At 36.8% G+C, this 25,883-nt stretch overlaps 2 protein-coding genes across 3 annotated transcripts; both read left to right on the top strand.

Annotated features, from left to right (window-relative positions):
- Positions 1-1,227: 1,227 nt before the first annotated feature.
- Positions 1,228-8,501, top strand: mogat3a (monoacylglycerol O-acyltransferase 3a). Its single transcript, XM_051105080.1, has 7 exons — positions 1,228-1,633; positions 3,295-3,473; positions 3,555-3,759; positions 6,652-6,826; positions 6,910-7,109; positions 7,828-7,907; positions 7,991-8,501. The coding sequence occupies exons 1-7, from the start codon at positions 1,540-1,542 to the stop codon at positions 8,063-8,065; spliced, it is 1,008 nt and encodes a 335-aa protein (XP_050961037.1). The 5' UTR covers positions 1,228-1,539; the 3' UTR covers positions 8,066-8,501.
- A 2,330-nt stretch (positions 8,502-10,831) lies between these two features.
- zgc:153012 (uncharacterized protein LOC777626 homolog) lies at positions 10,832-25,709 on the top strand. Of its 2 annotated transcripts, none has more exons than XM_051105074.1 (5): positions 10,832-11,420; positions 13,033-14,432; positions 14,508-14,668; positions 22,655-22,706; positions 25,434-25,709. In XM_051105074.1, exons 2-5 carry the CDS (start codon positions 13,713-13,715, stop codon positions 25,572-25,574), a joined length of 1,074 nt encoding a protein of 357 aa, XP_050961031.1. In that variant the 5' UTR covers positions 10,832-11,420; positions 13,033-13,712; the 3' UTR covers positions 25,575-25,709. The 2 variants fall into 2 exon arrangements, with proteins under 2 accessions (XP_050961031.1, XP_050961032.1); XM_051105075.1 differs by having other exon boundaries at positions 13,261-14,432.
- Positions 25,710-25,883: the final 174 nt, after the last annotated feature.

The raw sequence follows: 25,883 nt of genomic DNA on the forward strand, positions 1-25,883 counted from the left end.
CTGAATCAAATGATTCACAATATGCACGTCGAAGTCCGAACTGAATCAAGTAATTCATGATACAAGCCCCGAAGTCCTGATCTTAATTTAAATCAAATGATTCGCGAACCCGCTCCGAAGTCCCGATCTGAATTCAATTATTTGCCATACACGTTCCGAAATCTCTGAAACAAATGATTCACGAACCCGCTTTGAAGTCCAGATCTGAATTAAAAGATTTGCGATACACACTCCAAAGTCCTGATCTGAATCAAGTGATTCACCCACTTCATAGTCACGTTCTGAATCAAACGATTCACAAAGCCGTTCCGAAATCCCGATCTGAATCAAAAGATCCTTGATACACGCTCTGAAGTCCCGATCTGAGTAATGATTCGAATGAATGGCTCTTTGGTGTATGCTAGTGAATCGCTTGAGCTGAATGATCGAATTCATGAGTCTGAGTCTGAATCAAATGGAGCGGTTCCAGCATAAATGACTCACTCTTTTGATTCGGTTTGTCTGTTCCTCCGCTTTTCACGTTTTCAGCCATGTTTACACGACACTGTCAGTACTACTGCTGGCTTAGCTAGCTAGTTTTATGACATTAGCTGAAATAAGCTAAAAAAATTACAAATAATATATCCATATTTCCATTCCAAACATGCAAAACAAATCTACGAACATACTAAGGTGAGGTAACCGGTTTACTGCCAACTAGTGAAACACTCAAAATACATATTAGATGGAAACATTGTGCATTATGATGGAGTTTGTAGCTTAATTCACTATATTTGAAATAGTTTGAGCTGCAGTTCAATAGGAATCAGTTGAAATCATCCAGTCATTTCATACCATTGAAGTGAATCTTACATTATCAGTATATATTGTAATGAATATTTGGGAAATGATTGTTGTATGTGACTGTATTAGTCTATGTAGAGTGATAGTATACAACGAGCAAATGAACAGCAAACTGGTGACCTGTGTTGAGTTGATTCACTGAGAATGATTCAGCTGTGTGGTGTGTATTGATGTTTAATAATTCAATATTTAAATAACTTTATTCTTCCATCACAGCGAAGTCTGTGCAACTTCGTGAGTGTGTTCGCCCTCTGCTGAGCGCGCGCGAGATCGCCGAGAGCGCACATCCGCGCGCATGCGCAGATCCCTGTGTCATCCGCGCGTTCTGATTGGCGCAGAGCGGGAGGGCTGGGTCGATGGCGTCACGGCTGTTTGTGAGTTGTGCGCTCGCACGAAACACGCGGAACGGAGACGCGGGCGAGCCGCCGCCGGTCGAGTTTGGAAAACTGTTTATCAATATTTATAAAGCGCGAAAAGTCATTCGGACTAGCCGGACACGCGCTCAACGACAGTCGCGTGTCCGAACAATAGAAGAAAAATAGTTTTCGATGAAGAAAAGGCGAGTTCAAGCACTTTGAGCGCTGATGTTTTGCATTCTCACGCGACAGGTTTTAGGAGTGTGAAGACAGGGACAGTGTGTGTATGTCAGGGTGTGTTTAATGACAGTTGAATCCGTGTGTGTTTGTTTGTGGAGAGATGAAGATCGAGTTCGCTCCTCTGCATGTTCCTCTGCGCAGGCGTCTGCAGACAGCTGCAGTCGTGCAGTGGGTCTTCAGCTTCTTGGCTCTGGGTGAGTGACTGTCATTATTACAGTAACACTGATTACAGGAGGACACAAGTATAAGCATCTGTGAATAACTGTAAACACACATATTTGTTTTTTTCCCCACTTTTTTTTTTTTTTTTAAATACTAGCTTAGTGGTAAACCGTGATTTTGTTTCTGAGAAGTTGAATCTTAAACAGAAGTTTGATATTTCAACCCAAAATCAAAAGAAAAACGTATCGTTTTTATACCTTATTTTTTTAAAAAAGACACGTTTTATTGCACGTTGTTTTAATGAAAAATTCCTCTTAATACAGAAATTTAAAAAAGTTTTTTTATATTATTTTTGTTAAAGTCATGAAAAATTAATTTCATAATAAAATATTTGTTTGCTTAATAGTGAAACTGTATATATATATATATATACACACACACACACACATACACACACATATATATATATATATATAACAAGTAAAATTCAAATTCAAAGTTAATGCATTTGATGAATAAAATGTGAATTTTATTTTTCAAAAGAAACTTTTTTGTTAGTTTTCATATGCTCAAAGTCAAAATAATAATTGTGTGTATATAGTTTAGTTTAATAAAATCTGTTTGTTATTTACTTTTTTTGTCATTTTTTTAAGGAATTGTTAGTTTTCAACTCCTTTAGGACTCTTTTTTTTATTTGGTTGACGAAAAGATTAATGTGAGGATTTTTATTTTCATATGCTGCAAAAGACCTAATGAAATCTATTCTAGTTTTTTTTTTTTTTAAGTGAGGCTACATTTAGATTTTTTAAAGATAAATCTTTGTGTTTTTTGTTGTTATATTCTTCAACATTTTAACCCCAATTTAATTCAAAAAATGGCGTGACAGGGATTTCTTCACTGTAAAAAATCAGTTGCTGCATTAAAAGTAGAATAAAATTGACTACACAAGTCGTTTCAACTTCAGTTGTATTAAAACCTAAAAATCCTAAAAATCATGTTGAATCTCGTATAACTTTTGATATGAAGCTAAATTCAGTTAAATTTAGATACAAACTACAGTTTTATATAGTTTGGTTTTTAAAAATGTTTCATTTTCTGTAATTTTATTGAATTTGGAGTGTATTAGGTGCGCTGTATTGTCATGACATTGAGCACATGAATAGAATTTTTTCTTCTATCATAACATAATTAAACAATAAAATATAACATAAATAAGATGATAATAAAATAACATGAAATAAATTTGTAATAAATTTTTAATTTTTTCATTTTCATTAAAAAAAAATAATAACTTCACTGTAAAAAAAAAAAAAATAAAAAAAAAAAAAATTACAGCTTAAAATAATTTGTTACCCCGTTGCCTTAAAATTCAGGCAACTAAAATTTTAAGGGCGTGGCTAAAATGTTAAAAATAAAATAACAATACATAAAAAAAATAAATAAATACATTTTTAAGAATAAAATGACATAAAATAATAATATAACATGAACTCAATGTGGGGTTCATTGTGTTTATGAATCAAAACTGAACCTGAAAACCATTAAAAACTCCAGCGGTCAGTTCATAACAGAATTAGAAACACTGTGTGTGTGTGTCTGAATGTTTGACATGAGTGCAAGCACACATGGCTCTAGAGTTCAGTCACACGCTCGTCCGTGCTCTAATAAATCACACACGTCTGTCTGTCTGCAGCTCAGGTCTGTCTGGCTGTGTACGTGCTCCTCTGCCTCAGTGATTGGTGGATTCTAGGTGTGCTGTATGCCGGTTGGCTGTATCTAGACAGGGACACGCCCTCATGTGGAGGTCGAAGGTCGCGCTGGGTCAGAAGCTGGCGCGTGTGGACGTATTTCAGGGATTATTTCCCCATCACAGTGAGTTGATATGAGCTTATGTACGATGAATTGCTCATCAACATGTTCGTTTAAGACTCACAGGTGGTTTGGTTTCTCTAGTTGATAAAGACGGTGGATCTGGACCCTCGTCATAATTATCTGTTCGGGTTTCATCCTCATGGCGTGCTGGTGGCCGGAGGATTCGGGAATTTCTGCACGGAAGCGTCGGGATTCTCTCAGATGTTCCCGGGACTCACGCCGTACCTGCTGATGCTTCCCTTCTGGTTCAGAGTTCCCTTCTTCAGAGAATACGTCATGTGCGGAGGTCAGTGTGTGTGAGTGTGTGTGAGTGTTTGCCCTTGTTGTTTATTCTTGTTGTGTAATGGGATGTTGTGAAAGTGATGTGTGGAAATGTCTGAAGCAGAACCAAGTAGGTAATACGGTCACACGCACACACACACTGAATGATGAGCCGAGGTGCTTCTGTCAGCAGAATGAAATGTGCTTTTCATGTAGATTTTGCAGCAAAAATTAATCATAAAAATTAAGAAAGTAGGCCTGTCAAAGTTAACGCATTTGATTCATAAAATGTAAATTGTATGCTTCAAAATAAACTAATTAAGTGATTTTATTCATTATTTTTGTCATTCTGATGGTTTCAGCTTCAAACATTTCTTTCAGCTGACTAATGTGAAAAGATTACTAATAAAGCCAGGCTTTTTAAGTTAAACTTTAAATCCTTCGTAGTTTTTTAGTTTGCATATGCTCAAAATAGAGTTAAGAAAAGCTTAATGAAATCTGTTTTATTTTTTTAGGAATTGTGAGGCTCTTTTTTTATTTGGTTGACTCATATGAAAAGATTAAAGAAGTGAATTTTTTTCTTTTCATATGCTACAAAATCAAGAGAATAATTGCATATGTAGCATAAAAAAACCTAATGAATTTTTTATTTTAATTTTTTGAACTGAGGTCTTTGTGGGTTTTTATATTTTGAAGCGTTAAACAAAAACTGTTTTTGTCATAAAATATATTAATTAAAAAATCTATTAAGCATAGTTCCTCATATTCTTATTACTGTAGTAGTAAAAAAAAAAAATCACATTTCTCAAAAAATAAGATATTTTAAATTGATGTAAAATTGTTGTGCTGCCTTTAATTTTTCCTTAATATTTCTGTGTAATACCAGAGTGTAATACAAGATGCTTGAAGTACTTGAATTTTACTTTTTGAAAGTGAGTCATTTATGCTGGAACAACTGATTCAAACTTGTGACTCGATCATTCATTTCAAGTGATTCACTAGCAAAAAACAGATCAAATTAAAAGAGCCATTCATTTTCGAATTTCAGCATCACTTGTAATGATTTTAAGTAGCATGTAGTGAAGGGTGAAATTGAGCTTTTTGAAACTCTGAATCAGTTAAACCGCTGCGTTGCAAATGATTCACTGTTTCGAAGTGCTCCAATCAGAATGAGTATTATGAATCATTTGATTCAGATCGGTACTTCGGAGCACGTATCGCAAATCTTTTGATTTAGATTAGAATGGTTTCGTGGATCATTTCACGAATTGAATGATCCAAATCAAATGATTCATCATACGCAAAGTTTCGATCTAAGTCAAATGGTTCCAAATGAGTCCTAATCTGAAATGACGGTTCACGAATCATTATTCAGATTGCGATTTCAGTGCGGGCTCATGAATCTTTTGTTTCAGATCAGTATTTCCGAGTGATTGCACAAATATTTTGTTTTTCAGTTGTTGTTTTTTTCCTTAAACAGTAGAAAACATCAAACCATTAAGGCAGTACAATTATAAAAACAAAACAAAGAAAAAATAAAGTATGCAGAAATACAAATTCCCCAAGAAAATGAACTGTGGTTCATTTTATATATGAAGTGTAGTATACCTTTCAATATTTTAGTAGTTTGCATGTGCTTCAACTTTTTTATTAGTATATTTTTGTTTATCTATTTCTCTTTTTTAGAATTTTGCAAATAGAAGACATTGTTCAATAAGTGAGATCTCTGATTGAAGTCCTTGAAAATCAAAAAGTAGTGCTGGAAAAGTCATGAAATTTCATTTTACAGTATCTGTACGAACCCTGTATTACTGTACTAAAGTGCTTTCCATAACACCCTTCAATGTCTAAACTGCTTTATTGCATTGTTAAATGTGCTTAAATGCTTGTGTAAGTCTTGCAGAATGTTTTATTAATGCATCTAGAGAAGCTGCTTAATGCAAAAACGTAAAATTTCATGGTTCGGCGACGCACTGGTCGCTGTGAGTTGAGTCACATTTACTGTTTTTGATGGAGTTTCTTCAGCTGAGGTTCTGTGGTGTAACAGTCTGATATAAAGTCTGATTTCACACTGAAACTGCGTCAGATTGTGTAAATCAGTCAGATAGAGTCTGAAGACACACTACATTTGGCTCGTCGCCTCGACCTTATTGCAGTGTGGTCACTTTTTACTCCTCCTTGGAGATTCTTACGCTGAACCGAACGAGTGTCTCGTTCATTGGGTTCATGAACAGCATGACTCACACTTTCAGTTAATGACGATTTTGTTCTTTCAAACGCATTGAATAGAAATGTTTTATGCAGTGTTCAGAGTTCCACAAGTTTTGTGACTACCAATCAAAAGATTGAAATAATTCAGATTTTTTTAAAGAAGTCTCTTTTGCTCACCTGCATTAATTTGATCAAAATACAGTAAAATGGTGAAATATTATAAGAATGTAAAACAGCTGTTTTCTATGTGAATATGTGTTAAACTGTAATTTATTTCTGTGATGCGCAGCTGAATTTTCAGCATCATTACTCCAGTCTTCAGTGTCACGTGATCCTTCAGAAATCATTCTAATATGCTTTTTTTGTGGAAACGTCATACATTTTATTTTTCAGGATTCACAGATGAATAGAAAGTTCAAAAGAACAGTGTTTATTTGAAATAGAAATCTTTTGTCACATTATAAGTGTCTGTACTGTCACTTTCGATCAATTTACTGCGTTTGGTGAATAAAGTATTAATTTCTTATTTTTAAGAAATCATAATTCTTCCAAACGTTTGAGCAGTGATCACGTCATGTTCATCCAGTTTGTTTGATGAACAGGTTTGTTTCGTTAAACAAGTTTGTGTAAGTAGTAAAGGTGTGTGTGAACTACTGTGACTGTCAGTCAGTTTTTCACCCTGACCTTTGACCTCTGACCTCCGCAGGGCTGGTGTCGAGTGAGAAGGCCAGTGCGAGTTACCTCTTGGGTCATCCAGGTGGAGGTCAAGCGGCCGTAATCGCGGTGGGCGGAGCTCCGGAATCACTGGACGCACGGCCGGGAGCGTTAACCCTTCAGCTGCTGCAGCGCAAAGGATTCATTAAACTTGCACTTAAACACGGGTGAGAGAAAGAGAGAGAGAGAGTGTGTGAGTGTGTGAGTGTGTATCTCTAACATTTGATAACTGTACTGTATGTGTGTGTAGAGCGTGGCTGGTTCCAGTGTTCTCATTTGGGGAGAACGAGCTCTTCGATCAGATGGAGAATCCTGCTGGCTCCACCCTCCGCCGCGTGCAGGACCGCCTCCAGAGGATTATGGGCGTGGCTATGCCTCTCTTTCACGCCAGAGGGGTTTTCCAGTACAGCTTCGGTTTGCTGCCATACAGGAAACCCATTCACACTGTTGGTATGTCTGTCAGATATTTAGATAGGAAAATTAGATATTTTTTGAAACAAATTAACCCTTTTTTTTCATCAAGGCTGCATTAAACTGATCAAAGGTGACAGTGAAGACATTTATAAAGTTACAAAAGATTTCTATTTCAAATAAATGCTGTTCTTTTGAAATTTCTATTCATCAGTGAATCCTGAAAAATAAAATGCATCACAGTTTCCATAAGAATATTGTGCAGCACAACTGTTTTCAACATTGCTAATAATCATAAATGTTTGTTGAGCAGCAAATCAGCATATTAGAATGATTTCTGAAGGATCATGTGACACTGAAGACTGGAGTAATGATGCTGAAAATTCAGCTGCGCATCACAGAAATAAATTACACTTTAACAGATATTCACATAGAAAACAGCTGTTTTAAATTCTAATAATATTTTACTATTTTTACTGTACTTTTGATTACATAAATACAGCCTTGGAGACCAGAGAGAGTTTAATATTAATATTCTGAATCAGTTTTTAATTTTTTTTTTTCTGTATTAATTTTAATTATAGATTTAAGTTTCAGTCATTATATACGTCTATAGTTTTTATTAATTATTATTTCAGTTTTGGTTATTGTAGCACATCAGGTAAAAATGTCTCAGCAGCTAGCTAAAATATAAAGTTGATTTTTATTGTATTAACAAAAGTATGTTTTTGTTTGTGTTGTAACGGTCTGTCTGTAGTGGGACGTCCCATTCCGGTCACTCAGAATCCGTGTCCCAGTAAAGACGACATTGACACTCTTCACACTCTCTACATGGAGGTGAATTACATGCGCTCTATAACGAGTCTTTAATATGCATCGTTTTGTTTCCACACTTGATTCGCGGTTGTTCTGTGTTTCAGGCTCTGACGCAGGTGTTTGAAGAGAATAAGAAAAACTACGGCGTCCCAGAAGACAAACACCTCAACTTCATCTGAACTCTGACCTGGTCGATTTTCAGATCTGTAAAACGTGTGGATGTAAATGCATTTGTGTGTGTGTGTGTGTGTGTGTGATGCATATGATATTCTAGAATGATTAATATTATCTACATGTTCTATAGTTAAACATTAAGGCAAAGTGCATTTATTCATTAATATAACACAACCTATGGTACCTACATATTACAAATATTAAAAAGAGACTTTTATTAAAATGTTTTTAAGCATCTTCAACCAGAACATCCAGTCCTGATATGACATGTTGTTATGCAAATAAAATAGCAATGCATTATGGGAGCTGCTCAGTCATATAAATAACTCTTGTTTTTTGTTACTGTCCTAGAACACTTCATTGACAGGTTGTAAGATGTACATTTATAATGTTTAGTAACACTATAAGCTCTATTACACTACCAGTCAAAAGTTTTTTTTTTTTTAAAGAAGTCTCTTCTGCTCACCAAGCCTGCATTTATTTTATTTAAAGCACAGCTTTAGATAGCTGCTTCCTATTTGAATATATTTTGAAATGTAATTTATTTCAGTGATTTCAAAGCTGAATTTTCAGCATCATTACTCCAGTCTTCAGTGTCACATGATCCTTCAGAAATCATTCTAATATCAGTCAGTCAGTTTTTTTTAATAGAAATTAAGTTTTATTTAAGATGCTTTAAATTGATCAAAAAGGGAAATTCTACTCAGCTGTTTTTTTTTGTTGTTGTTGTTGTTGTTGAGCAGCAAATCAGCACATTACACTGTGTGCAGAATTATTAGGCATGTTGATAATCTGGACATATTTTTTTTCCAAACACATTTTACCAATTCCAAACCACATCAGTCTTAATAACTACTGTTAATTTTGTCTTTAATCATTTATATGTGATATATAATTGTCCATGAAGGCTGGAAGTGAAAAACTCCTTATATTCAGGTGTGCAGAATTATTAGGCATGTTTTCGTTTACAGCTAAAATGAGCCAAAAAAGATATTTAACCCAGACTGAAAAGTCCAAATTATTAAATGCCCATGAGAAGAATGCAATACTAATGCATTACAAGAATTTGCAAAGTTAAGGCTTGACCATTGGACAGTGAAATGCTTGTTGAGTCTGCATGGTCAGAAAAAACAGGTGGAGAAGAAAAGATGCATGTTAACTGCAAAAGAATTAGGAATTAAGGTGAAGAATTAGGTGTGACACCATCAGGAACCGTTTAGTCTCCAGCGCCACCATTTTCCAGAACTGCAACCTACCTGGAGTCTTCAGAAGTACAATGTGTCAGGTTCTCAGAGACTTTGCTTGGTAAAAAATCCTAAAAAATGCCCCTGACTTAATAAGAATAACAAGCTGACGTTTCTTGATTCTTGAATCAGAGGTACAAGAGAACGTGATGCTTGTCCTTCAAGAGTCACTCTCAACTTGACTATAACTACAACTCTGTCTATAAAGCCTATAAAAAAAAAAAAAACTGTCTTCATGTATTTCACAACACGTCAGCTTGTTATTCTTATTAAGTCAGGGGCATTTTTTAGGATTTTTTACCAAGCAAAGTCTCTGAGAACCTGACACATTGTACTTCTGAAGACTCCAGGTAGGTTGCAGTTCTGGAAAATGGTGGCGCTGGAGACTAAACGGTTCCTGATGGTGTCACACCTAATTCTTCACCTTAATTCCTAATTCTTTTGCAGTTAACATGCATCTTTTCTTCTCCACCTGTTTTTTCTGACCATGCAGACTCAACAAGCATTTCACTGTCCAATGGTCAAGCCTTAACTTTGCAAATTCTTGTAATGCATTAGTATTGCATTCTTCTCATGGGCATTTAATAATTTGGACTTTTCAGTCTGGGTTAAATATCTTTTTTGGCTCATTTTAGCTGTAAATGAAAACATGCCTAATAATTCTGCACACCTGAATATAAGGAGTTTTTCACTTCCAGCCTTCACGGACAATTATATATCACATATAAATGATTAAAGACAAAATTAACAGTAGTTATTAAGACTGATGTGGTTTGGAATTGGTAAAATGTGTTTGGAAAAAAGATATGACCAGAATATCAACATGCCTAATAATTCTGCACACAGTGTAGAATGATTTCTGAAGGATCATGTGACACTGAAGACTGGAGTGATGATGCTGAAAATTCAGCTTTGAAATCACATGAATAAATTACATTATATAATATAATCAAATAGAAAACAGCAGATGAGACTTTCGTTTTTTGAAAAAAAAAAAAAACATTAAAAATATTACTGTCCAAAAAAAAAAAAGTGACTGGTAGTGTACACATCTACTTGAATTGTGAATTGATTCGAAAAATTGGAAAACAAATAAACCGGTACTTTTTCATAACTGTATGTGTTTTAAATGTGTGTTTACATACGCAAGAAGTACACAGCTTAGTGAGATTTATAAATAATGAAAATGCGCTTGTATAAAATACTCGCTAGGTGGCAGTATAAACTCGCATCTCTAACTTGACTACGTTTTCAGACGTACATTGAGTCTGATATGAATTTGACAAGCTGCAGTTTTATTTTGTTGAGTCTAAATGTCTGTGTTTTGGCTGATCTCTTAACTTACATCGAAAGTTTCAGCGCGTCTGTCACGAATCACGTTACGAATCGCACTAAAGCGAAGGATGGTCTCATGAATATTAATCGCGCCAAGCCGTCTTTGATTGGCTGCGTCCGGTCGCGCAGTCTGATTCATATTCATGAGCCCGCCCCTCGCCATAGTAGGATTCGGTCCGCAAGAGCGGAGGCGGAACTTCCGGGTGATGGAAAGTTGTCAACAGTTTCGCTAGAGGAGAATTAATCTGAAATTGTGAGTTGACTGGTGTCGCTTTAACGAAAATCCAGTCAGAAACGCCTCAAGAGAAGCGGAGCCGCGGCGTTTCGGCGACGAGCGCGACTGTAGCCGCGGAAGCGGGAGATCCGGTGGAGATATGTGTGATTTGCTCATTATTGGGTGGATCTGATGCGAACTGATGGAGAATAAACAAACTTCTCGGGTGTGGATGATCAGTCTCAAGCAGTCCCCCGGACTCTAACGGGATTTTAATGTTTGTTTTCAGTTGAACGGAATATTGTGTTTCCTCCAGGGGTGGACGCAGCATGTGAACCGACTCTTTAGTGTGTTAAAGTTCACAAAATCTGCGACTGTGTACTGCTTGACTCTTTCATGGGATTACAAATCTCAATTTTGGGTCTAATTCACTTTTTTTCCGGGGGGCTCGGGTTCAATCCAGATTCAGAAATCTGTTCTGCACGGCTTTCCATGACTGTGTTGGTTCTTTGAGATTGAACTGCTCAGATTGCTGTCATCTGTCGAGCTGATGCGGGTTAATTTGCTGTAAGTAAATGTCAGGTTTCGGGCTGCAGCGGGATTGTGCAATGCTTCTGTTTCTGCGCGCACGTATGCGGGTATTTGCTTAAGGCGATAGGGGAGCGCGCGTGCACACGCGCGTTCGGTGACGTCATTCCTGCGCGAGCTGGAGATGCTGAACCGGTGGGATTCTGTCGTGAATCCGTGGAATCAGATCTGCTTCAGATTTTAATTCGAATCAACACCCTCAGCCCGAGCTGTAAAATTTGTAGTTTGATCACATGACATTTTTTCTCAAGTTTAATTTTCTCAAGTTTCGTAAGGTTCTGCATTTGTAATTAAATATTTAAGGTTGGATCCGCATTCAATTCAAATATGCGTAACTGTAACATTTAGAGCTCGATTCTAAGCTTTGCTCGTGTGTTCAGAGCCTTTACACAAAACTTCTAAACTTTTTAATTTAAGAATTAAAGCCTGTTGAATCTATTGAATTAAATATGAAGCCAGAACTGTATGTTTTTAGCTTTTGCACAAAATTGTTAAACCTTGCCACTTGCTTCAGATGTAATTTGAAGTTAAATGCATGATCTCATTTTAAATTTTCAAGCAACATTTGAAGCTTTAACAACTGTAGCATTGAACGTGATCTATTCAGGTTTTGCGCTGTAAGTTGCTGACTATTTTGAGCTTTTTCCATTTGCTTTAGTTTTAATTTGAAGTTAAATGCATCGTCTGGTTTTAATTTGAATCAAGTGAGTAATACAAGTTTCACTGTAGGTGTTTTTAGCTTTTGCACTAAATTTTAAACTTTTTAATTTGAGAATTAAAGAATGATCATTTCTAATTTGAATTAAATATAAAGCCAGAACTGTAACTTTCTAAAAACACACTTTTTTTTTTTTTTATTGTTTTTAGCTTTTGCACAAAATTTCAGAACTTTTTCTCCTGGTTTTAATTTGAGGTTAAAAGCTTGATAATTTTTGTGATACAAATCTTGTTGAATTTTGAATCAAAATATGAGACTAGAAGTGTAGCATTGAAAGTTTTCTATTCAGGTTGTACTCTTTAAGTTGCTGACTATTTTGAGCTTCTTCTATTTGCTTTAGCCTTAATTCGAAGTTTAATGCATGATCTGGCTTTAGTTTGAATCGAATGAGCTATACAAGTTTCACTCTGTAAATGTTTTTAGCTTTTGCACAACATTTCAGAATTTTTCTCCTACTTTAGTTTTAATTTGAGGTTAAAAGCTTGATCATTTTTATACAAATCAAATTTGCAGCCAAAACTTGGTGTGTTTTTAGAGTGTTCGTAGCTTCTGCACAAAATTGCTAAACCTTTCCACTTGCTCCAGTTTTAATTTGAAGTTAAATGCATGATCTGGTCTAAATTTGAATCACACAAAATTCAGAACTTTTTCTCCTGCTTCAGTTTTAACTTGTGGTTAAAAGCATTTTCAAATCAAATAAGCAGCCAAAGCTGTAACATTTAGAGTTTAATTCTATTAAGGTTTTGTTCTTCAAGTTTTTTTTTTTTTTTTGCTCATGTTTTAATTGAAGTTAAATGCATGATTCATTTTTAATTTGAACCAAATGAGCAGACTGTAACTCCAGGCCTTGAAATTGAGTTTGATTCTTTGCAGGTTCTGCTCTTAAGGTCGCTGAGTTTCTCGTCACCGTTTGGGTTGTTAACACACAGATCTCCGCTTTAAGGAACGTCGACACAAACGGAACTTCTTGTTTTTGCAGTTACCAAACTTGTCCTGCAGACCTGAAATGATGTCCTGACAAGTTCAGGCCTTGAGCTGCAGCAAGAAACCATGTAAAATGCCCTAATTATGGTGTTTATTTTCCTAACATCTCTTGGATAGGCTGTTTGATCTTGGAAGAATTAAATCTGCGCATGCATGGCGATCAGGAGCCTCTGTATTGTGTCCTGAGCTGTGAACGCACATACTGCACGACTGCCAGAGGAAGCAGCCATCAGAGCCGAGACTTGCGCAACCGCTGGGCAGAGAAACTGCTCTTGTTACTGTACTGGCTGCATTTATACTCGAAACAGCCGCAGGGAGAAAGAGCACAGAGCCAAGTGCAATGGAATAAATTTGTTAAACTTTTCGGTTTTGACAGATTTTTACCTGCGAGTTCACCTGAGGACAGTGAATATGATTTATCTGATCCAGATTGACCCGAGAGACTGAGTGGAAGAAAATCTTGCTTTGGAATGCTTAGCACATTCGTTTCTACTGCAAAATAATGAACAAAGATCGAGTTTGGAGCACCAAGGCATAACGTCACACCGCTCGCACACGCTCGGTCCAGAATGAGTGGCGGAAAGAAACGGAGCGGATTTCAAATCACCAGCGTCACTTCGGACTACAATCAGGGTTCTGGAGAAAACCATGCGGCGGAGCTCCTTAGCCCTGGAACTCAAAGAGCCACGCCCCCTTCCGCCAGAACCCCCGCCCATGGGAGGAGCCCCGGAAGCCAGAGTGCGTCGCCCACTCAAATCCTATCTAATGGGCCGTCCCTGCGCCAAAACCTCTCCCTCCAGATGCAACAGAGCTCCAGTCAGCCGACCACGCCCGTCACGGCTAGGAAGCAAAGCTCGCTGGATGCCGGCGGGGCGTCCCGTTTCCGCGTCGTGCGTTTGGATCAAGGGCCGGGCGAGCCGTATAAACGCGGGCGCTGGACGTGTGTGGATGTGATGGAGAGGGAGGTCGAGGAGCGGGGCCTCCGCCGCGTGATTGACAGCATGAGACACGCCCACTCGCTGGAGTCCTTAGAGACGGTTGGGCTGGGCGGAGCCGAAGGAGCGGTGGGCGGAGCCAGACTCAAACCGTTGGCCGTGCACGCAAGTCACATGGTACACTCGCAGGGCACCACCCACCTCCTGACTCAATACCGGACAGACTCCGCCCACAGTGGTCCGCCCTCACCCACACACGTCCCGTACGACATGCAGCCAGGCATGACACCGAACACCCCCCGGACACGCAACATACCCGCCCCGCTGCGGCTCGACATGGACGCGATCAGCAAGGTGAGCAATCGGACACTCATCTGATTTATTCATCTATTTCTTACTCAAATCGTTGTGTATGTTTTCTCTCCATAGCTTCGGACCACCCGCTCACAGCCGGCGTCGCCCGGACCACACCTGGGTCGGGACAGTCCCTTCCATCCTGCACTGACGCCCATCCAGACGCCATCGGCTCTCGCACTGGCACAGTCCATGTTTGGAATGGGACGAGCGTTTGAGTTCGTGGGAGACGACGGGTGAGACGAGTCTTGAGAATGACGTGTGTGATCATGGTTTGATTCTGTATGTCATATGTCGCTGTAAAATAGCAAGAATGACAATTATAATGGTAACATTACGTTTTAATTATTATTGTAACTGTAAGAGTGGAGTGTACACTAATATTGTTATAGTTATTGTCCATTGGTGTGGACGCTAATATAGTTATCACTCATTGGTGTGGACACTAATGTAGTTATCTTTATAGTTATTGTCCATTGGTGTGGACACTAATGTAGTTATTGTTATAGTTATCATTATAGTTATTGTCCATTCGTGGGACGCTAATATAGTTATCGCTCATTGGTGTGGACACTAATGTAGTTATCTTTATAGTTATTGTCCATTGGTGTGGACACTAATGTAGTTATTGTTATAGTTATCATTATAGTTATTGTCCATTCGTGGGACGCTAATATAGTTATCGCTCATTGGTGTGGACACTAACGTAGTTATCTTTTTAGGTATTGTCCATTGGTGTGGCCACTAACATAGTTATCATTATAGTTATTGTCCATTGGTGTGGACGCTAATATAGTTATTGTTATAATTATTTTTATAGGTATTGTCCATTCGTGGGACGCTAATATAGTTATTGTTATAATTATTTTTATAGGTATTGTCCATTCGTGGGACGCTAATATAGTTATTGTCCATTGGTGTGGATGTTAATATAGTTATCGTTGTAGTTATCATTATAGTTATTGTCCATTCATGGGATGCTAATATAGTTATCACTCATAGGTGTGGACACTAATGTAGTTATCTTTATAGTTATCGTCCATTGGTGTGGACGCTAATATAGTTATCTTTATAGTTATCGTTCATTGGTGTGGATAGTAATATAGTTAGCGTTTTTTAGTTATCTTTATAGATATTGTCCACTGGTCTGGACTCTAATATAGTTATCGTTATAGTTATTGTCCATTGGTGTGGATGCTAATATAGTTATTGTTATAGTTATCTTTATAGGTATTGTCCATTCGTGGGATGCTAACATAGTTATCTTTATGGTTATCGTCCATTGGTGTGGACACTAATATAGTTATTGTTATAGTTATGTTTATAGATATTGTCCATTTGTGGGATGCTAATATAGTTATTGCTCAATGGTGTGGACGTTAATATAGTTATCTTCATAGTTATCTTTATAGTTATCATCCATTGGTTTGGATGGTAATATAGCTATCGTTATAGTTGTCTCTACAGTTAACTGTCTTTAAAGAGTTCTTACATTTAAAGTGGCAGACGACAAAACTGCAGCTCTTATTATAAACAGAACATTACTGTCCATTGGTGAGGACGCTAATGTGGTTATCAATATAGTTATCATTTTTGGTGTGTACAGGTCTTAACGATAACGGCATCAGGGAACAATATATTGGGAATCACTTTCAGAGTGATTTTTATTCCAGTTGATGAATACTAAAAACACTGACAGCCAATTAGAATCAACTTCGCATAGTGAATCTGTGAATGTTTCAGAACTGTTGCACATTTGTTACGACTTCAGAGCCGATTAATGAAAGCCCATAAAATTTGTCCCTAAAGGATCATAATGATGGAAAAACATGACGTGAAAGGAAAGTTATATTTATTATATTATAAACATATATGTCAATGCTTTTGCATGTGCTCATAAAAGGTTTGTGAGCAAACGCAGCGTTTCTGAACGAAAACAAAACTTCAGTGAGTGAACTATATAGAACTAAATGTAGTTTTTCCTGCCCATCACCAAACCATTTAAGAGCTCTGTATTTATGAGTTTTATTAAGTCACTGGTTCCTGATTGGAGGTTTTTCCAGAAGCACCTTTACTTTGACGGAAACCTGTGGATTAAACACTGGCTCCAGCAGCTGCAGAATGATTGTGGTTAAGTCTCTCTTTCTGTCTTGTCTCTCTGTCTCACACATAAACCAGTTGTTGCTCTTCTATATTTAGGTGCGAGTTGAGCGCTCTTGTATTTTTAGAGAGTGGAGTGGTTGGAAAGGTGATGCTCTCGGTTTCTTGAGGCCCCGACGAGCGTTTTCACGCCGTAGTGCTTACTGTCACAGACCCAGAGGAAATGCCTCAATCACGCAACGCGTCAGTGCGCACGCGTCTCGAACTCTGCCCCGAAACGCGCTTGGCACGCGCTCAGATGCAGACGCAGATATTTTAGCATTGTGCACGCACGTGAACCGCGTGTTTGTTGCAGCGTGTTGGCCGATCTACTTGTGTAAAACGTGTTTCTGGCCTTCTTGCTTATTTTCCCCTTCATTCTGTCGTTCTCTCTCCATTTAAAGCTGCATTAGTGCAGGAATAGAGGCACCATTCATGAGGATGGAGGAAAGTTAGAAAGAAAGTAGAACGGCAGAGAAAAACCGAGCAGTAGAGAAGTGTGTGTGTGTGTGTGAGTGATTCTTATCATCAGGTGTGTTTCAAACTGTTGTATCACACTGATGTGGTGTTGTGAATAACAGATCAGATGGCTGATCGCTCAGAAACACGCAAACACACTCACTGTTGGGCTGACATGTTTTATGGGTTCATTCCATAGGTGTAATGGTAGGATTTTCTAACCCTACACCTAAACCTACTCCTCACACAAAAAGAAGGCTTTTTTACATTTTGAAAACTTTTCATTCTGTGTGATTTATAAGCTTGTTTCCTCTCGAGGACCAAAAAAAAAGTCTCCACAAGGACAAGGATTTTGCATATAGCCATCTTTGTGTTAGATATACACATTCACACACACTGCCAGGTATCTGGTTTCTGTTGTTTTGAAATTTCATGAAATGCGAGATTCTCTAGCAGATGTGAGGATGTGTGGTGGTGTGCTGCCTGTCGGCTGATATCTGATTCTACAATCAATATTGACTTGATTTCCCGTGTCTAAGTTCATACGCTACACATTGTGTTTCATACTAAGTGCTCTGCTGATGGGAAACAACGTGCTTTTGACGGCATGTCAGTACTGGGTGAATCTCCAAAAAACATGCTGGCGTTGCACAGCGAAATCAGAAGATGAAAATAAATCATGTTCGGCATCAGAACGGAAAAAATAACACTGTTTAAAGGGATAGTTCACCCAAGAATAATCATGCTAGGGAATTAGAAATGTTGCTCAAATACTTGGACTTTCTTTCATGGAAACTTTAGTCAAATTTAGTTAACATTTTATGTTTCATCACTGTAATATGTGACCCTAAACCATAAAACCAGCCAAAAATACATTGTATAGGTCAAAATTTGTATTTTTTTTAATGCAAAAAATCATTAGGATATTAAGTAAAGATCATGTTCCATGAAATCTGTAAATTTCCTACCATAAATATATCAAAACTTAATTTTTGATTAGTAATATGCATTGCTAAGAACTTCATTTGAACAACTTTAAAGGTGATTTTTTTTTTTTTTTTTTTTTTTTTTTTTTTTGCACCCTCAGATTCCAAATTTACAAACAGTTGTATCTCAGACAAATATTGTCCTATCATAACAAACCATACATCAATGGAAAGCTTTTTTATTAAATATTTCCAAAAATGTCATAATTGGTCCAGGGTCACACATGTTGTTTACAACCTATGTAAAAACATTATTGGACTTGTATTTTAGCTCCCTTCACAACAGATTATTTACATTTAATGGTATTCAGAACAGGACAGGGAAATATAAGTGTGAAGCAAATATAAATGCCACTATAATTTCTGTTTGTTTTATGCTTATGTTTTTCATTTGTGTTCTGTTCTGAATACTGAATCTAAAGGATTTGTTGTGTTTGCACGTGCTGCACAAATAAACTTCCTCTCATTCAATGCCAAACCAAATATGTGACCCTGGAGCACAAAACCAGTATGACGGGTATATTTGTAGCAATAGACAACAATACATTGTATGGGTCTAAATAATTGATTTTTCTTTTATGACAAAAATCATGAGTGTATTAAGTAAAGATCATGTTTCATGAAGATATTTTGTAAATTTCCTACTGTAAATATGTCAGCTTAATTTTTGATTATTAATATGCATTGCTAAGAACTTCATTTGGACAACTTTAAAGGTGATTTTCTCAATATTTTGATTTTTTTTGCACCCTCAGATTTTAGATTTTCAAATAGTTGTATCTCAGCCAAATATTGTCCTATTCTAACAAACCATACATCAACTTTTCAGTATATCAAAGCTTATTTATTCAGCTTTCAGATTATGTCCATTTCAAAAAATTGAGCATTATGACTGGTTTTGTGGTCCAGAGTCACAAATGTTTTGTGCTTTGGAGTCGCTTTGGAATATAAATCGTACCATATTTCAGATAATAAAAAAACCTGACTTATATTCCGGCAAATTTGGCATAATACGGATGCGGTCTGTGTTTGTGTGTGATATCACATGAAGCGGATGGTGGGTGGAGTGTGGAATGCTGGGATCTGTGTGGGCGGGCATAGAATCCCAGCGCTAGCTGCGATTGGCTGCGGCGGAGGGTGGGCGGAGAACTCAATCAAAGAGTGCAGTGTTGATGTGTGTGTTTGACTCGACATGTTTACATGTGTTCTGTGTGTTTGCATGTCACACGGGAACACGCACACACACACGCACGCACGCATACACAGATCCCCAGACGGGAGAACAGTCTACAGGCCTGTAGAGATCTGGAGATCCGCTGAGATCAGGCTCAGACAGGTGGACTTTCACCCCAGATTACACTAATCCATCCGTTGCTGCCGGGATTTCGCAGGGATCGGCCGGTTTGACGGATTACAACACAACGGGCCGTTCAGAGACGGACGGACGTCTCGTGATGAAGGAACTAAAGGAACGTCACTGAGGTCGCACTGAACTTGAGGACGCTAGGAACCTGACTGCTTTTTTTTGTGAAACTTTCTCTGCAGTGCATTTTCTCGTCTTTTTGTAGTCAAACATTTGACTAAACACTGCACTGCATTTGCTTTTAGTTTAGTATCATTTATATACTATTGTGGTTTTATTCATATTTTAAATTACCTTTTATTTTGTCACTTTTAATTTAGTTCTTATTCATTTTGTGTCATTTGTGTTTTATTTAGGTTTAACTTAATTTTATTCAACTGCTGTTTTTTATTTTCCAGTTATTATTTCAGTTATTTGCCAAGGCGACATTTCTCATTTTCATTTAGAGTTTTTTAAGCTTCATTTCAATTACCAAAAATGCTTTATTAGTTTCAGCTATAGTTTTAGTTAATGATAATAACACTGAGTGCATTGTTTTCAGCTCTTTTTTTTCTTTTATTACATGAATGAAGTGTAAAATTTGAATATTTATATTTAAATTTTATTTATTTCCAGTTAATACGTTACTTAAAGATATTGTAGTTCCAAGGCAACATTTCTACGTTTTTCATCTAATATTTATATTTTATATAATTTCATTTCAATTAAAAAAAAAACTGAATACTTAACAATAACAACCCTCACAGTGCACTTCTGTTCAAGTTTTATAATTTCAAAATGTAGATTTATTACTTGTTTAAAGTGTAATATTTAACACTGTCACCCTGATTTTTTTTTTTCTATATCACTATTTAAATGTTATTTATTTTATTCCATTTTAGGTCCAGTTAGTAATGTTAGTGCTTTAACTTAAATTTATTTTAATTATTTGCTACTTACACATTTTTAATTTTCATTTAAAGTTCTTCATTATATGTTCATATAATTTCAGCTTATTTTCAATTACCGAAAATCTTAGCTTTAGTTTTAGTCAATAATAACATTAAGTGCATTATGTGTCAACTCCATTTTAGTTTTATTAAATGAATGAATTGTAACATTTGAATATTTATATTTAAATGCAATTTATTTGTATTCAGTTTTTAATTGTTTCCAATTAATAATTTATCAAAGGTTATTTTAGTTAGTTTCCAAGGCAACATTTCTAATTTTAAAGTTTTTCATCTAATATTTACATTTTATATAATTTCATTTTTAGTTTACAATAATAACCCTGAGTGCACTGCTGTTCCAAGTTTTACATTTTAAAAAGTTTTTAGTTTTTGTATGAAGTGTCAAATTTAATACAGTCACCGTATTTTTTTTTTATATCTCTAAGTTTTATTTTATTTTTATTTTTTTCAGTTTTAGGTCAAATTTATTTCAGTTATTTGCCAAGACAACATTTCAAATTTTTATCTGGTTTACGTTTTTCATCTAATATTTATATTTTATATTTTTCTGCTTATTTTTTTTAGAAAAATTATTTGTATTACGTTCAGCTTTTAGTTAACAATAATAACCATCAACTCAGTTTTAGAGAAATGCTTCTGTGATTACAAAAACGAATTATATTGTTTAATAGTTGCATATTTTAAAAGCTATTGTCCCCTTCAATAGCTCCACTGTAGTTAGTTTTTGTTAGTAGTCCTTTTTTGCTTCCAATGATGAGCTTGTAGCTTCATAACGCTCCGGTTGACAGAAGCTGCTCAGGATCAGCGTCTGATCAACAGCTGACGACGGACACCAGTATCTGAAAATGACTCTTCATTCTGCGCCGCAGTAAAGCTCGCTCTTGTTCTGCTGATGTGCAACAGTATTTGTGACTGTTTCATGTCGGCGAATGAGTCAGATCCTGCCAGGATGTTTCTGAACAGGGTCAGAGGAAACAATTACACGATGACTCTTCCTGGCGGCGCGTGAAGTCAATCGCGTACACGACTGAGCTTCCTTTCCGTGTGTGTTTGCGTGGCTGATTATCCACAATGTTTGTCAACGTACGCAAGATGGTGTCCATTTTTGAAAGCAAAAAACAGCCACGTCCTCTGTCGCTCCCTCCGTGTGAACAAACACAAAGAGAGAATGAAAAAACAACCCTGACCGGAGCTTCACCTGCTTCATCTGCCTCGCTGAGCCCCGCCCCCTCATCCGTGATTCACAGGCCACGCCTCCGAGACGCGGGCGGAGTTCGAAGGGTTCGCGATTCTTGGCCGACGGGGAAGATCGATTACTGTCCGAGGGTTTCCGGTGAAACCAAAGAGCCGGTCAAGCGCTTGCCGCACACGCCGTCCAGAAACACACTTTCTGCCCTCAGAACGTCGTCCAACTTAAAACAGGACAGAATGTGTTCGTCCAAAGCCACACTCTCCTGCACAGAAACACATACAGCTCCACCTGCTGGTCACATTAAGAGCTCAGAACTTCACCCCAAATCTGGCTCGTCTTGCGTTAGCAATCAGAAATGTCAGAATCCCGTGTGGAGCTCATTGACGTCCTCTGTGAGAGCAGAAAAGGGCGGGGCTGTCAGTCACAAACAGATGCCCCGCCCCTCAGACTCCACCCTCCTCTCCCTACTGCTGTTCTTCCACAGGTAACCGGGTTAGTTTGGGTCTGCGGCATGTTCCAGTTCACTTCGCTCTGTGTGTAATTGTGTTACTCGAGGTTTTCATTCTTCCTCTGGGCCGTTTATGATGTGTTTGCGGTTGTGGAGACGGAGAGCGTCGTGTGCTGTGTTTCCATCAGGGTTGCTGTTATGAAAACCATGTGCTGCCCTGCGCGTTCAGAACAATAGCATCAGTGTTACACACGTACAGCCGTCCTCATGAAGCGCTGCAGTCAGCTCTGCTGAGCACTCTTACTAGAGCGAAGCAGAGTAAAGCACTTCTGTCATAAATGATTCCTCAAATCATTTGTGTTGTTGAGGAGTGTGCTGTTACTGTATTTTTTCACTTCCTAAATATCACTGCCAAATATTGAAAGAGGGATCTGAGCCAAGAAACGTGAAGAAACTGCCTAGAAACAGTCTAACAACCCCTTAAAACACCCTATAAACCACCTAGAAAAAGCCCAGCGGCAGCCCAGAAATAGTCGAGATACCGAAGCAACAGCTTTGGAGGCGCTCCAGCATCACACCAGTGATTGTGTTGAATCAGTCAATTGTGGGTTTGTGAGGAAGCTGCTGTATGTGATGATCAGAATAATTAATTAAAGTTCCTCTTTGTTCTTCTCTGTTACAGTGGAACTAACAGCAGCATGATCGCCATCGACAACAAGATAGAGCAAGCCATGGTGAGATCACCCGCTCAATAATAATAGTAATCAGAAAATCAGCATATGGTCCTAACTGTGGTTAAGCGGACAGTTCACCCGGAAACGAAAATCTGCTGTTCATTTACTCATGTGACGGTGTTTTAATGACACATTAAACATTTTTAAAAATCCAAGATTACAGGATTAAAGTCATAATATTCAGAGAATAAAAGTCTAAGAATAAAGTTGAAATATTTCTAGAACAAAGTTAGAGAATAAAGTCGGAATATCTAAAATTACGAGATTAAAAAAATCTAAGATTACGAGATCTTAATAAAAGTCCTTTTGACTTTTATTAGTTGATATATATGAGAACAAAGTTGAAATATTTCTAGAATAAAGTTGAAATATTTCGAGAATAAAATCGAAATGTTTCTAGAATAAAGTCGAAATGTTTTCAGAATAAAATTGAAATTCAGAGAATTAAGTTGAAATATATGAGAATAAAGTCGGAATATCTCAAATTACGAGATTAAAAAATCTAAGATTACGAGATTAAAGTCATATTTCAAGAATAAGATTGAAATAACAAGAATAAAGTTGAAATATATGAAAATAAAGTTGAAATATTTTGAGAATAAAGTTGACATATTTCTAGAATAAAGTTGAAATATTTCGAGAAAGAAATCGAAATGTTTTTAGAACAAAATTGAAATTATGAGAATAAAGTTGAAATATTTAGAGAATAAAGTCTAAATATTTTGAGAATAAAATCGAAATATTTCTAGAATAAAGTCGAAATGTTTCGAGAATAAAATTGAAATTACGAGAATAAAGTTGAAATATTTCAAGAATAAAGTTAAAATAATTTGAGAATAAAGTCAAAATATTTCTAGAATAAAATTGAAATATTTCTAGAATAAAGTCGAAATATTTCGAGGATAAACTCCAAATGTTTTGAGAATAAACTCAAAATAAAATTGAAATATCTAAGATTACGAGATTAAAAAATCTAAATTTATGAGATTTAAAGTCAGAATATTTTAAAAATAAAACTGAAATTACGAGATTAAAATCATAAAATTCCAAGAATAAAGTTGAAAAATTTTGAGAATAAAGTCAAAATGTTGCAGAGAATAACCTCAAAATAAAGTTAAAATATCTAAGATTACGAGATTGTCATATTTCAGTTTCAAGAATAAAATTGAAATTATGAGAATGAAGTTGAAATATTTTGAGAATAAAGTTTAAATGTTGATAAAGTTTAAATGTAAAGTCGAAATAAATTCAAAATATCTAAGATTACGAGATTAAAGTCATAATATTTCAAGAATAAAATTTAAATTACAAACTCGAAATATTTTGAGAGTAAAGTTGAAATATTTTGAGAATAAAGTTGAAATATTTTGAGAATAAAGTTGAAATTACAAGAAAAAAGTTGAAATATTTCAAGAGTAATGTCGAAATTACGAGATTAAAGTCATAATATTCTGAGAATAAAGTCAAAATTATGAGAATAAAGTCAAATTTACAAGAATAAAGTTGACATTATTTCGACTTTTATATTGTAATTTCGACTTTGTCTAAATATTTCAACTTTATTCTCAAAAACTAAAGAAGATTTTTATCTGAACCCGTGATTCATAAAATGCAAGTGCACATTTTTGAGGGGAAAAACACATCTCAATGAACGCTAAATGAATCCCTGTGACTCCTGACAAAATTTTGTGATCTTGAACGATCAGTCTGTGCGAGAAACGGAACATTATTTACAACGTAATGACCTGTAATTCAGAGCCTCAGGCAAACAGTCGGGAGTGATGTCTGGTTCAAGAATGAATCATTCTTTTGAATCAGTCCTTTTTAGTGAACTAGTTGAATCAGTTCATCAAAGCGAACTGAATCATCTGAAAGTGTGCGGCTCAAGCAGCACAGATCTACAAGTTACTCAATCAAAACTGGAAATGAGCTGAAGTAGTGTCATATCTGATCCTCTGATGAATAAACTGATTCAGTGCTTCAGTTCCACCAACAGTCACCGAACTGATTGAACAGTTCAAATCTGAGCCATTTGATTGAACCGAACATTCTAGTTTGAAGATTAGTTTGTTCACTTTATATGCTTTAGACGTGTAAAACATCCACGTTTCACATCATTATTGGGTGCTTTAATATAATAGCGCAAACGTTATGTCATTGCGTGATTATGTAAACAAACTAGTGAATTGAACCAGTTCATTGAAATGAACTGTCTGAAAGAATCAGTTTCTGGAAAGGAATTGTTTTGATTGAATAAACTGTAGATCTGTGCTGCTCGAGCCGCAAACCATTTAGACACTTCAGTCCGACTTGATCAATTGATTCAGCGGGTTCAGTACAAAGAACCTGTTCAAAAGAATGATTCATTTGTGAACTGGACGTCACTCCAGACCATCTGTCTGAGCTCTGGATCACTGGTTATAATGTTGTAAATAAAGTTCAGTTTCTTGCACATACCAATTGTTTCGCTTCATAAGACCTCGATATGTCATCAGGAGCCACGGCTGTTCATTTTGCGTTCCTTGATGTGTTTTTATTCTCAAAAACAGGTAGCCACTGACTTGCATTTTATAATTCACCAGGGTTTCGGCTAAAAATCTTTCGGCTTGAGGGTGAGCAAATGATCAGCACATTTTCATTTTCTAAGCAGATGATTGCAACACCAAGGTCGCAGGTTCGATTCCCAGCGAATGCGTGCTCTGATCAGATGTAAACGTGTGTCCGCAGGACCTGGTGAAGTCTCACCTGATGCTGGCGGTTCGGGAGGAGGTGGAGGTGCTGAGAGAGCAGATCAAGGAGCTGTCGGAGAGAAACGCTCAGCTAGAGAGAGAAAACTACATCCTGCGAGCCCTCAGGGACAGAGACTGAGCCAGTCACGTGACACTCGCACCAGTGCATCATGGGAGATGTAGTGCAGTGAGAAAAGGGACGGAACGGTTGAACGCGTGCGTGTGCAGTATTGACCGATTAGTGCCTTAAACCGCAGTTTATTACGACTGATAGCGCTGCTCACATGCTCTAATTAAGAGATCATTCAATAATGTTGATTTTGATGACGCCCTAAACAGTGCCTATTTATTACTGTCAGTGTGTGTGTGTGCGTGTGTGTGTTAGATTGAAAGCACTGCTAACAACTAGGTTAATAAGTCTCTCCATGTTGCCATGGTTAAAACCAGC

Source organism: Labeo rohita, unplaced genomic scaffold, assembly GCF_022985175.1.
Source record: "Labeo rohita strain BAU-BD-2019 unplaced genomic scaffold, IGBB_LRoh.1.0 scaffold_88, whole genome shotgun sequence".
In the NCBI taxonomy this organism is placed as follows: Eukaryota; Metazoa; Chordata; class Actinopteri; order Cypriniformes; family Cyprinidae; genus Labeo; species Labeo rohita.